At 32.0% G+C, this 14,080-nt stretch overlaps 1 protein-coding gene across 1 annotated transcript; it reads left to right on the forward strand.

Moving 5' to 3' along the window:
* Nucleotides 1-5,164: 5,164 nt before the first annotated feature.
* Nucleotides 5,165-11,061, forward strand: LOC127710988 (glutathione S-transferase theta-1-like). The gene is made up of 4 exons (XM_052216934.1): nt 5,165-5,376; nt 7,787-7,874; nt 8,483-8,636; nt 10,665-11,061. Exons 1-4 carry the CDS (start codon nt 5,265-5,267, stop codon nt 11,004-11,006), a joined length of 696 nt encoding a protein of 231 aa, XP_052072894.1. The 5' UTR covers nt 5,165-5,264; the 3' UTR covers nt 11,007-11,061.
* Nucleotides 11,062-14,080: the final 3,019 nt, after the last annotated feature.

Raw genomic sequence — 14,080 nt, forward strand, 5'->3', positions numbered from 1 at the left:
TAAAACCAGGTTTAATCCACCATTTTTTACATCATAGCATGTAATTATTACGGAAATGCCTGTACTAAGTCAGGAATATGACAGTTGTTTTCCGTTCGTTTGATGTGTTTGAGCTTTTGATTTTTGATAAGGGACTTTCTGTTTTGAATTTTCCTTAGAGTTCGGTATTTTTGTTACTTTACATTTTAGAAATAGTAGAGAGATGTATTTTTTAATCCTGAAAGTCTATGAAAAAGGCATGAGACCGAAATGTAAAACTTTGACATCGAGTTTAAGATTATCAAATATTGATGTAATTAATCCATTTTTTTTTTAATTGTTGATTTTTGATAGGTCTGCACGAGTGGTGACATTAAAAAAATTGTCTCTCGCTGAGCCATTGGATAGAATAAATTGTTTCCCTTGTATTAACCAATCAAACTCTGGTATTGTAACGTGAAATATGATAATTCAGAATATCTATTAAACATCAGTTAATGATCACAATGATTCTTTGGAAATACTTTCAACTGGTGTGAAAACGAAAATATTTGAAAAGAACAAAAAAGTTATTATATTATTATACAAATATATTTAACGACATTTTGAAATATTGTACTGATGATTTCTGCAAAAAGAAGAAGATGTGGTGTAAATGCCAATGAGACAACTTTCCAACAGAGTCCAAATGAAACGGATTTAATCAACTATAGGTCACCGTACGGACTTCAACTTTGAGCAAACCCATAATGCAAAATTTAGTCAGCTAATCGGCCTCGACATGACAAACGTTCGTTTTATACAACGTAATATTTGTATTTAAAATAAACTTACTTGGAGTATGTGTGTTTTATAGAAATCTACATTAACATCAATGGAAGTTATTTACTTAGTCTCTTGACATTGTTAGTGCTTTAGATTTGTAATCTTTTTTTAACAGTTATCTCCGAAAAGACTACTGCAGATCCTAGTGAGGACAAGTTTATTCGTCAAACGACAAGAAAAAACGAAAAGTATTGCAATAAAAATGTTCCAAACTGTCCAAGTAACAAAGCTGATAAAAACTGCAATAAATGTTGTCGTCAAGCAGGATGTCAACGTGGTGACTGTGGGCAGAAAAAGTGCAAATGCACAAAGTGTAAGTCTATTTTCAGTATCTATGTAACCATTCTGACAACACCTCAAAATTATAACCAATAATAGACAAGGTCCAGCAAATTTGTAAAAGGCCTTCTTAATTTTATTTATATTGTTTTTATTTATCATTTTTGCTATATAAATGAACTAAAAATTATGAGATTATTAAAGAAGAAATAGTCAATACATAAATCCTTCTATAAAATGAAAAGCATTCCAAAATGTATTATATCTGTACTAAAATGTGACTGTTATAACATTTTAATGTGAAGGTTAAATCCTTTATTTGGGAAAAAGGATAAAAAATATCGGATTGTGGTTCTTGTGTATACAGACGAAAACCTTAAAAGAACATGCGTTTTTACAGAAGTATGGTACTTTATTTTAAACTAACATAAAACAAATGTTTCCTTTCGTGTATTTTCGATATTTAAAAAGAGAGACATCATGAAACCAGATTTTATTTTGTGTAAAATCGTTTGTTTCTTAAATGAAAACAATGTTGACAATATTCAGTTATTTTTTCATATTATATGTTCACGTGTGTATAGTGAATAGTTATTCTATGTTTGCTGAAGCACTTTACTTAGCCTCAAATCGTTCTGAAACTAATATAAAATCTACTCTTTCTTTACCATTTTAAACTATCTGAAAAACTGAAGAAAAAATATCTTGCATTGTTGTATAAATGTGATATAAAAAGTGTGTTAAATTTTTAAATGATTTCCTTTGTATTCCAGGTTGATCTGTTTAAAGCAATATCAGCCTGAAACTTTGGATGCAGATGTGATTTCAAATTAAAGCATTCATTGTTATCATTTTTTTCTGCTTCAAATCTTTGAAGTCTTGTTGATATGGACAAAATGAAATGCGGGGTATACGTCAATGTGACAGCAACCCAAATACACAACAAATCAATAGACCAATTAATAATATCATCTGATCCATTTTTATCCAGAACTCCGAAGTGTTAAGTAGACTAAAATCATAAAGTTTTATCCCGATAGCTATAGAGGGAGCATGTCCTTTATTAGTTTTTTTTTCTTTCATACCAATACGTTAAACATTTCTTTTCCTACCCTTGTATCCAAGTAGGTGAATAGTTTCAATAAGAATGTTATATTTTACATAGCTTCAGATATACGTTTTCCGAAATTTTCCTCGATTGGGACATTACCGAATTCGTCATTCATCGGATTTTGACTTGAACGAGCAACACGACGGGTGCCACATGTGGAGCACGAACTATATACCCTTCCGGGCCCCATTGTAGTGGGGTTTGTTTGTTTCTGTTTTATTGGTTTTTTTTTACTGATGTTTATCTTTTCGTCACTTTTATTTTTGGCCATAGTGTTGTCTGTTTTATTGGACTTTTTGATTGCATCCTTGGTATCTCATCTCCCTATCTCAAGTACCTGACAGGTATCTATTTGTATCATGAAGAGACAATAGAATTATTTAACGAACTAAAAGTTTCGATAAAGCACCGGCCATTGAACATAATAAAAACTACGTTCAAACAAATAATTATATCTTTTTACTTTTTTAGTCATGGCGTTGTCAGTTTATTTTCGACTTATGAGTTTGAATGATCATTTGGTATCTTTCGTCTCTCTTTAACACATAAAAGAAAACCAAGTGCAATATAACACGAACCCACAAAAAAGCGAGCTGCACTAAAGCGCTCCGGAAGGGTCTGCAATCCCCATTTCCACTATCTAGAACACTTCCTGTTATCTTTATCTATCAAACATAGTAATAAAGTGATAGTTCGTGCAATGCCGATTTCATATCACGTCACTTTACTTCACAATTTGAGGTTCGTTTAGGGATGTAAATTACGTTTCAGTGTTTGTGTTGATATTTGCATAACTTATGGTAGCCAATTTTAGCTGCAGTATATAAACAATATTAGGTCAATGTCTGAAAAATATCGACTTTTTGTATTCGGCACGAAACAGTAGAACATCGCCCTTCCCCATTTTCTAAGCCTCATAAATAAAATTATACTTTTCTAACATAGACCTAATCTTGTATATTTGTCTTAAAATATAGACAATATTTCAAATACATTAACCATATACTATACAATAACTGTCTTTTGATGAGGTACATATTTGATTTTATTGACTTTTGAAAACTGATATTCTTTGAGGCCAACGGCCGAAGTGAATATCAGTTTTTCAAAAGTCAATTCAATCAAATATTTACTGAATCAAAGGACAGTTATTGTTTTATTCCGTATTCTGAGAGAGAAATGCATGCGAAATTGTTCATCAAACGATTTTACCATAATAATAAACGTAAATAAAAAGCACGCGACGTTTTACGCGATGAATATGTTTTTTTCCGCAGGTGAATATGCTATTTTATTCAAAATCCGATTCATATAGAAAAACCTACTAAAGGTCACTCAATATGGAATGATATAAAACTACTGTCTTTTGATGAGGTAAATATGTGGTTTTATTGACTTTTGAAAAACTGATATTCACTGAGGCCGAAGGCCGAAGTGAGTATCAGTTTTTCAAAAGTCAATTAAACCACATATTTACCGAAACAAAAGACAGTAATTGTTTTATTCCATATTCCGCGACAAAACAATGTATTTAATGACAAATAATTACCAAAACCAATTGTACATCAATCATTTTACCAAAACGTTACATGTAAAAGCGCGTCACAGTGACGTTTAGCTAGGTGAATATCAGTTTTCTTCAGGTGAATATGCTGTTTTATTCAAAATCCGATTCATATAGAAAAACCTACTTAAGGTCACTCAATATGGAATAAACATGTATATTTAGCCCTGAAGTCTCCAATACATGACCAAATATAAAAAGTTTGAAATGGAAAGGGTTTTTCTGGACAAAGAATAGATAAAAAGAAAACAGACATTGAAAAATGAAATAGCACAAATCCAAAACAAATAAGAGGTAGTAGCTTCTAGGGGGACAATCAAACATGTATTCTAAAGCAACAGGATTGAACCATTTTTAACTTGAAAAGATAGGGTGTACGCATGACCTCCGGACTTGCAAGTAAGCAGTTCCCTGCTCCAGTAGTGGTACTTAAAGACTATAATATTATATGAAACGTTGGGTTCATGTCATTTGTAAAACGAGAAGATTACAAGCAGAAAAAATCATGTCTTCCTCTTACTAATTAGTCAGCGTTAACACATTGTGTATTACTATTAGATTACAAGCAGAAGAAATCATGTTCCTCTTACTAATTAGTCAGCGATAACACATTGTGTATTACTATTAGATAACAAACAGAAGAAATCATTTCTTCCTCTTATACTAATTTGTCAGAGTTAACAAATCATTTTTTTCCTCTTACTAATTAGTCAGAGTTAACAAATCATTTTTTTTCCTCTTACTAATTAGTCAGAGTTAACAAATCATTTTTTTCCTCTTACTAATTAGTCAGAGTTAACAAATCATGTCTTCCTCTTACTAATCAGTCAGAGTTAACAAATCATTTTTTTCCTCTTACTAATTAGTCAGAGTTAACAAATCATTTCTTCCACTTACTAATTAGTCCCACTTACTAATTAGTCAGAGTTAACAAATCATTTTTTTCCTCTTACTAATCAGTCAGAGTTAACAAATCATTTCTTCCACTTACTAATTAGTCAGAGTTAACAAATCATTGTTTACTCTTACTAATAAGTCAGAGTTAACAAATCATTTCTTCCTCTTACTAATTAGTCAGCGTTAACACATTGTAGTAACCGTAACATTTGAGAATCAGGGCTGATATGCATAAAACCACTTAAGTTAAGATATCTAACCGTAGTATTAATTTGTCGTAGGACATGTAGAAAAAACCGTCCATTCGGAACAAATCTTAACTTAAGTAGTTTTATGCATATCAGCCCTGTACACTCCTATTTAATGCCCCCTGTTTTAATAAGTTTAATTTACACGAAGGTCAAAATGTAGAACGTATTTTGATTTACCAACAACGTTCTACATCTTCACCGTGTATGGCAATCTCCAATGTATCATAAACTATTCACATATTTTGTATCTTAATCAAACAGAAATGCATATTTAAACACTTATTCAATCTCCACAATATCTAGCTTGCTTAGGTTTGCTAGCGGACCAGACTGGTGTTGTGTTTATAATCACTGCAACATGGTTTTGAGATATTACTACGATTTGATGTCACAGCCGTGTAGGGCAATCTATATATTTCTAAAAATAAATAAAATTTCATTTGAACCGAAACCGATTGCACTTAGAAAAGGTCAGTACAGTTTATATTTTAAGGTTTTAATGAACATTATTTTCATTAGATAGAACTTTATAAGTATGTATACTTACGATACTGTTGTCAGGTCATTAAAGATTGCTTATTTTGGCTTTGATATTGATTCACTTATAGTGTCTTTGCATCGGAATTAAACATATTTATTCTAAAACCAGTTGTTGGCATGACACGGGTTATGTTCTTCTCATATATTTTATGATGGTATTATACTAAACCCCTAACAGGAGGGATTGTGCCTGATATTCATATGATGAAGACATAATCTTTCAATCAGTTTAATTGAGGTCTGGAGCTGGCATGTCAGTAACTGCTAGTAGTCTGTTGTTATTTATGTATCAAGTTTTGTCATTTTGTTTATTTTCTTTTGTTTCCTATTCTGACATCGGACTCGGACTTCTCTTAAACTGAGTTTTACTGTGCGTACTGTTGTACGTTTTTTTTTCTACATTGGCTAGAGGTATAGGGGGAGGGTTGAGATCTCAAAAAACATGTTTAACCCCGCCGCATGTTTGCGCCTGTCCCAAGTCAGGAGCCTCTGGCCTTTGTTAGTCTTGTATCATTTTTAATTTTAGTTGCTTGTGTATAATTCGGAGTTTAGTATGACGTCCATTATCACTGAACTAGTATACATATTTGTTTAGGGGCCAGCTGAAGGACGCCTCCGTGTGCGGGAGTTTCTCGCTGCATTGAAGACCCAATGGTGGCCTTCGGCTGTTGTCTGCTCTATGGTCGGGTTGTTGTCTCTTTGACACATTCCCCATTTCCATTCTCAATTTTATTTATTATAGTTACATAATTGCAAACCTGTGTATCTTTCTTATTGAAAATAAATTGATATATATTATAATAGATTCTTACGTTGGTACCAGTGGATTATCGGATTTATCCAATCGAGATAGTTAAATTATCGAATGTTAAAGTCCGAGCCTCGCCAAGGACTTTAACATTGATTATTTAACTATCGAGATTGGATAAATCCGATAATCCACGAGTAACTATGTAAGAATTTGTTTCTCTAATGATTATCAAATAAATTTTCATTTTTAATAAACGAAAATCCCCTTCGAGTGCCACATTCCACAAAGTTGTCAATTTCTAAAACATCTGTTAGCACATTTCGATTCATCCAGTGAGCTGATAAAGGTTATGACCTTTAAACTCAGCCAATCATCTTCTGAGATCATCGGCAACCACACGATGATTAAAAAGTTTTATACAATGGGTTCAGAAAGGGTTAAATTGCCAAAGAATTAGAGAAATAAGAATACAAGATATGGAAAAAATCAAATATTGAATGTCCTTTGCTAATAAGTTGCATGGTTGTACATCATAGAAACGAGGGGGACTGCAGTATTTAAGTATCAATTTTTAATGCCGCTTAAAGTCATATGAATTGAGTTACTGGTATGTTTATGTTGAGGGAGTTATTAAACCAATACATGCATGTATATCAAAATTAGTCCTCTGTAAACGTTTTTTGTTGTTACTTTTATTACGAATCCAATAAGTATAATCGACAAAAAATATTTCAACTTGTGATCAATGATTTTTTGTGTTTTACATGCGTACCAATTTGTTAATTAAACTTTGTCATTACAGTTGTGGAATGATTTGGTGTATTATTTTTTTTTTATTTCAAAATCGGTTATTACTATCTTCTTTCCACGTTTGTTTACTAACGAAAGGTGGCATTGTTAAGGTCACGGCATACGGAAAATCCGTCCGCCAATTAGAGTACGTTAAGACAATAATTCAATAGCAAACATTTCTGAAGATTTCGATGAAATAGAGGATTTCTTTTATAGGAAAGTCTATAACAAGTGTTTTTATTGTATAATTTAGACTTTTAAGTTTATAAAACATTTTCAACTGTTTTATTAAATTTGAAGAAGTATCATATGACTTAAAAGTTAAGCAATGAAATAAAAAAAATCCAGGAGACACCCTAAAAAAATGTTCAAAGGTGTGGAAAGGTAGTGTTGGATACATGTTAAACAAACCGTAGAGGTATTAGAGATACAGCACATGCGTGCTAACAACAGACTTGTGATACCTTCTAAAACGAATCGTTCAACAGCTAGTAGTATATTTACCCATGCAGTGGTTGCAATTAAATATCGAATTATAATGCTTACAATTTAGTACGTCAGGCGCGCATTAAGTATATATAAAACATGGTGTATTGACGATTCATTTTCTTGATTTACTAAAGATTGGCAATCATATAACCTGAAATATTTTTCCAGTCTAACAAGATCTATAAATATACTGCGAGAAAAGGTAAATTCAACTATTGGCATTAATAAAAAGTAGATTCTGAAAAATCAAAAACTTTTTGAAAACCTAAACAAATAGATCATGTCCAGAAATAAAATTTACTTTACAGGAGAACATCGATCAGATGAATACAAAAAAGTAAATCCCTTCGGTCTGGTACCCGTTCTGGATGATGATGGATTCATTTTAACAGAAAGGTAACTATTATGATATATTAAAACATTAATCAAGGTTTCCAAATTTCGTTGGACAATTTTTCAATTTATAAGTAAGTTTAAATAAATAAGATTCCAGTCGTCAAATCATATTTAATTCTTCTGGAACTTGATATGACATTCTCTAATTGTAAATAAATATATATAACAAAATATGGAATGTGGAGTTGGGAAACCTATGATTATTCAACAACATTAAATACTGAGAAAATCTCGAACTTGATAGAAGTAGCTTGAAAAATTGCCTCAACGTCTTTAGTCTCTGGTATGTCTTCAACAAATGATTCTTACACCACACATAACAAACTAAACACAAACATTCGAATATACCCAAACAAATACGCTTTCTCATTAAGTGTTTGTATCATTGAACTTTGACCTCAGTTCACATTTTTTCATCTGCTCAGAACACACACGAACAATAAGCTTTCTTTAATTTAAAATGATTTATGTGTTTACTCCCCCCTCCAAATAAAATGTCACAAGGACGCTTGAAAACCATTTCAAGATCAATCAGCAAAAACGTAAGTCGTATAATTCTGTTTACGGATACAAAATTGTCAGTGTTGATGCTCTGATGCTTTTTTCAGCGTTGCGATATTGAAATATTTGGCAGAAAAGTATAACACGCCTGAAAACTGGTACCCAAGGGCTGACATACAAGCTCAAGCAAGAGTAGACGAATACATGAACTGGCAGCATTGGAACACAAGAATGAAGTCAGCAAATCTTTTCCAGAGTTTGGTATAACCCTTTTTGCCATGATTTTTTTAAAAACATTTTCTCAACCGATTTATGCCCCTGTTGGCAGAGTTTCGTTCCCGAGGGTTTCATAAGCCCAGTAGTCAGCGTTTCGTGTTGACAGGAAAAGTAATTGATATGATTTTTGGTAAATTTTCTGTTAATAGAATATTTATTTATTCGAAACACTGGGATTTTTTTAACCCTAAACGCTCTTCTGGAAAAACATGCCTGCTGTCTTTTGTGAGTGTATATGTCTTTTCAGCATTATATCAAGTTTTAAACAATTTTAGTGTTATTTTGATAAACTTTAATGTGACAATAGTTGATACAAATCGTTAGTGGCGCTGCAAAAGTGCCTGTACCTAGTCAGGGATATGACAGTTTTTTGGCACTCGTTCCGTTGGTTGATAACGTTTGATTTTGTCAGTTTTATGGACTTCCCCCTTTTGAAATTTACCTTGGAGTTCTGTATTTTTGTTATACTGTTTTTTTTTTCAAGATGAACACAGATATATGTTAAGTGGTTTGAACGCAGTGACGTTGGATAATCCAATATGTTACAGACATCACAGAAACACTCTATACTTTAAACAATGCCCTTTCCCTTTCTTTTGTATCACTTAAAATATACAAAACGTACAGTAAATATGAATTAGTATAAAATCTACAAAACATACTTCTGATAATTGACGAAAGACTAATGTAACTGATGAATTTCAATAGCTGTACTTGCTATTTATCATGTAATGCCTTCTGCTAGTGCTTCAAACTGGTAATGGTTTTCATGAAGTGTTTAGCCAATAGAAACACACATATAGAATAGAGGCCAGTACTATCTAAAATTTGTAAATTGCAAGAGGGTTTTTACTCTGCTTAAGGAATATCATAATGACTGAGATTGTACAAACGGGCCCATTGAAATAAATATCGTATAATATCTCATCTAAGACAACATCTGCTTCATATCTAGATAATATTTATTTGATTCTCATAAACAAATTAAAACTCGAGGGTTTCAGTTTTCAGATTGTTAAATTCCCATTCTTATAAAAGACTGTCTCCGTTGTAAGTTCCTGTTACGTTTATGTACCTCAGTTTATATATGTTTTGATGTGCTGGTTCACAGAGGTATACTTTCAACTCAACAGCTACCAAGCAAGGTTATGAGGAAGAACGACTGGAATTATCAATTCACATTCTTACATAATGAATTGGTTAATCGTTACAGGCATTTTCTCACTTGCTCAGCTCACTAGCGTTAGTTTAACTCTGTCGTGGATTCCACATGTTCACTTTGTCAATCTGACAATACCATTGGATTTTCATGGTAATGCCATTTTTATAGGACATATATATATAGTTTTTAAATAATGCTTAGTTAAGTTTATGATAATTTTCTTTCAATTAATGATTCAAATAGGATCAGACACTTACTTATGTAGTCTTCTCCTGTGTACAATATGATAATAATATTACATTAAATTTAGTATAAGCTAGCATACAAACTTAATATACTTTTACAAACGGGTCTGGATGGGGGGTCCTTCAATTCTGTATTCTTTTTCTAAGCCGTTTTTCTCTATTCTTTATTAATTTTGCGCATTATTCTCTATTCTTTATTTTTTTGACTATTATTCTCTATTCTTTATACTTTTTGCCCTTTATTCTGCACTTTTTGCCCATTATTCTCTATTCTGTAAACCCCATTCACACACTCTTACATGAGTATAAGTAAAAGCCATTTACAGTCACTTATGGTCATATAGCTTCTCAAGTATTCAAACATCCTTTGCGTTGAAATGTTTGGTATTTGATGTTTCTAGTGAAAGTTAATACTGAAAAGGGCATCTGCCACACCAAACTTATAAAGTGTTATTTTTATTTGTGTTTATAGATTCATTTGATATTAAGATGATAAGCTACTTAATGATGATACTGTGGGGTAACAGACCTAACAAGAAGTTCAGTTTTGTAGAAATTGTTAAAATATTCCAGTTGTACTTACAATTATTATGTTTTGTTTTATAGTTATTTAGAAAGATGAAAAATAAATCAGAAGATACTGATAAAGTAGACCTATTGAGAGCAGAAGTAGAAAAGACAATCAATTTTTTGGAGCAGGTTTGGCTAAAAGACCGACCTTTTCTCTGTGGAAGAGAGCTTTCTGTTGCTGATATACTTGGAGTTTGTGAATTAATTCAACTGTCTGCTGTGCATGAAGAAAAACTATACGAAGACAGTCCGGTTGTAAAAACTTGGATGGAAAGAGTAAAAAGTAGGCTACAGCCCCAGTTTGACGAAGCACACAAAATTATATATGGAGTACGTAATATGTTTGCGAGTATGAAAGATCAGCCAGCAAAACTGTAATTTAATGTCAGATTGTATATGCTTTTAACTTTTAATTAAATATAGCAATGACTTTCGTATACTGAGTAATCAATTGATCAATTTTCGAGATTATTCATATGTCACATTTCACTTAACTCTCTTGAATTCTTAAAATAATCTTCAATGAATAAAATTGAAAATATTTCTCTTTAACTGAATAATAAAAATGAAAAAAATGCCCAATATTAAATTCATTTAGTATCATTTTTTAAATATTTGCTCAATCTATATTTTCGTTTTTTTTTTATAATTAATATAAAAATCAAAAGTTATATGAAAATAGAGGCTCTACAGAGCCCGTGTCGCTCACCTAGACATATGTACATTTCAATAATAGACACTTTCCAACATTGTAGACTAGAATAGCATTCATGAGAAAAATCAATTTTGTTGATATTGCCAGAAACATATAATTGTATTATATGTCTCTGATATTGTATTGCTGATATTTTTTCTGTTGACAGTTTCTCTCTATCTTTTTTAATTTTTGCCCAAAGCATATACAAGGGTAAAGAAAAATCGGCATTGAAGGGCAATCACTCCTATAAAGAGTCTATAAACGAAAATTTCACTTCTTTCTAGATCTTGTCTTACCTGGGACTATTATACTAGTATTATAGTCCCAGGTCTTGCTGATCATTTTTGCTATCTATCTCTTATAGTTTTTATGATATTAGGCAAAACTGCAAATAATGAACAGATATATCATGTTATGGAGGGGTATTTGCGAAAAATACCAGTCAAGGGACTGTAAAATTTCCCGAGCTGCTAGGCGAGGGAAATTCGATCCCAAGACTGGTATTTTTCGCAAATACCCCTCCATAACATGATATATCTGTTTAATTACACCGAATAGATTTGGATTGAAACTAATTCATTAACATGTTTATGCATAATTTGAGGATAAGAGGATATTATCATAGAACCGCGGGAATTATACATGTACTAATACGCGTTAGCTCGCTTTTTTTTACATTGTAACAGTGGTTTGATTCCGCCAGTGTACTTTATCCGGAGGAAGAAAATCTCCAGTGATTTTTATCCACCAACAAAAATTCACCAGGTTTTTCTATGCGGGTCCAGTGTAAAACATCCACCAGTCATTATACTGAAGGTTCTAAAAAAAAGTTTTTTTGAAGGGGAAATATATATAAAATATGGCTTAATAATTTTTAGTGTATTTGAAACTTGCATAGTTGATTTATGTAAAAAGTGGAGAGTTTTCATCCAAGGAATGTTCACACTAGTGTTTTTGTACCGGAATGATTGCACTAGTTATTTTATACAGGGATTAATTACACTAGTGCCGCAGTTTAGATCCATACATTGATGAAGTGATTAATACTCATTTTGAACACACGATAACACAATAATGCTTATTAACGAATAAGATTTAAATAATTTTTCTATGCAAATCTATAAAATCATATGCTTTTAAATTGTCACTTTATTGTAATATTTATATTTATTGGATTGCCGAAGTTTTACTGTATTTGCTTTTCGGTCGACTTGGATATAAAATCATATCTTCTATGTCAATATCAAAGGATGCTTCTATAATTGAAACTTTATGTAAAACAAATCTACTCTTTAAATTTGGTTTATATCAAGTTCAATGTCCTGATCATTGAGTATTTTGAGTTATAAAAATATCCTCCTCCTCATCATCAATATTATTTACTGGATTGACTCAGATTAATTAAACTGGTTCCTTGAAAATCATTTTAATTTTAACCCATTTATTTATGTAAACAATAAACCGATCTAATATAAACAAAACAACGATATCAAGATCGACGCTTTCACACTATTTACATCCAATATTCTCTAGTGAAAAACAGTTACCTGGAATAAATACACGGCGGAATGAAAGTACGCTTACATAACGTCATATCCGAAAAAAAAATTGGCGGGAAAATGCTCGAGAGGGTAAAAAAGGAATATCCAAAATGGCAAATACCATGGTATTTGAGGCAAATTCACCGGCAGTGGTGAAGAACAGGCAAATTCGTTTGAAATGAGGAAAAATATTAGAATATGCGAAAATACACTGGCTATCAACCAATCAAAATCTGGCTTTCTTATATAAGGTGTAATTATTGTTAAAAATCGTCATTAAAGGGTAACAACTCCAATAAGGAGTTGTCTGATAGTTTCAGCCATGTTGACTTATTGGTAGATCTTGTCTTGATGATCATTTTTGTTGTTTGAAGTTTCACTCTATCTATTATAATTTTTCAAGAAGATAGGCAAAAATAGAAAAAGTCATCATTAAACGGCAATAGCTCCTACAGGATGTCGTCTGCCACTTTTGATGTAAATTTAAAGTAGGACAATTTCTTCATTCTGACCATTTTTGCCCCACTTTTTTCTCTATTTATAGCGGTTTTTAAGATAAAAGACAAAACTTGCATTTCACCCTTTAAATTCTATTTTTAGCCATGTCGGTCATCTTAGATGGCAGGCAGGGTCATTGGAAACATTTAGGGGATACCCTAATGTTTGTTGTGGCCAAGTCTGGTTAAATTTTCCTCAGTAGTTTCAGAGGGGAAGATTCTTGTAAAAGTTTATGTCTCTCATGTAGTAAAGCATTACGTCTGTTTATAATTATGATTGTCAATGAAATTACTATCCACCACAGGACAAAGAACAAAGTTGTAAACAAATACATCAACACTAATGATGAGCAAACCCCCTGCCATAAAACATGCTTATGTTGTTCTTATGTTGTACTGTTACACCACTGTCCAAGGTTAGGGGGATGGTTCAGAGCTCACAAACATGTTTAACCCCACCACATACTTTATGTGCCTGTCTGGAGCCTGTAGTTCAGTAGTTCAGTTGTTGTCATTGGTTCATGTCTGTCATATTTGTTTTTCGTAAATTGTTTTGTTATAAATTAGGCCGTTAGTTTTCTCAATTGAATTATTTCATATTTTTCATGTGGGGGCCTTTTATAGCCGACCATACGGTATGGGTTTTTCTCATTGTTGAAGGCCATACAGTTGCCTATAATTGCTTACATCCACTTTATTTGAACTTTGGTGGAAAGT

The sequence above is a fragment of the Mytilus californianus genome, unplaced genomic scaffold (genome assembly GCF_021869535.1).
Source record: "Mytilus californianus isolate M0D057914Y unplaced genomic scaffold, xbMytCali1.0.p SCAF_8, whole genome shotgun sequence".
Taxonomy (NCBI): Eukaryota; Metazoa; Mollusca; class Bivalvia; order Mytilida; family Mytilidae; genus Mytilus; species Mytilus californianus.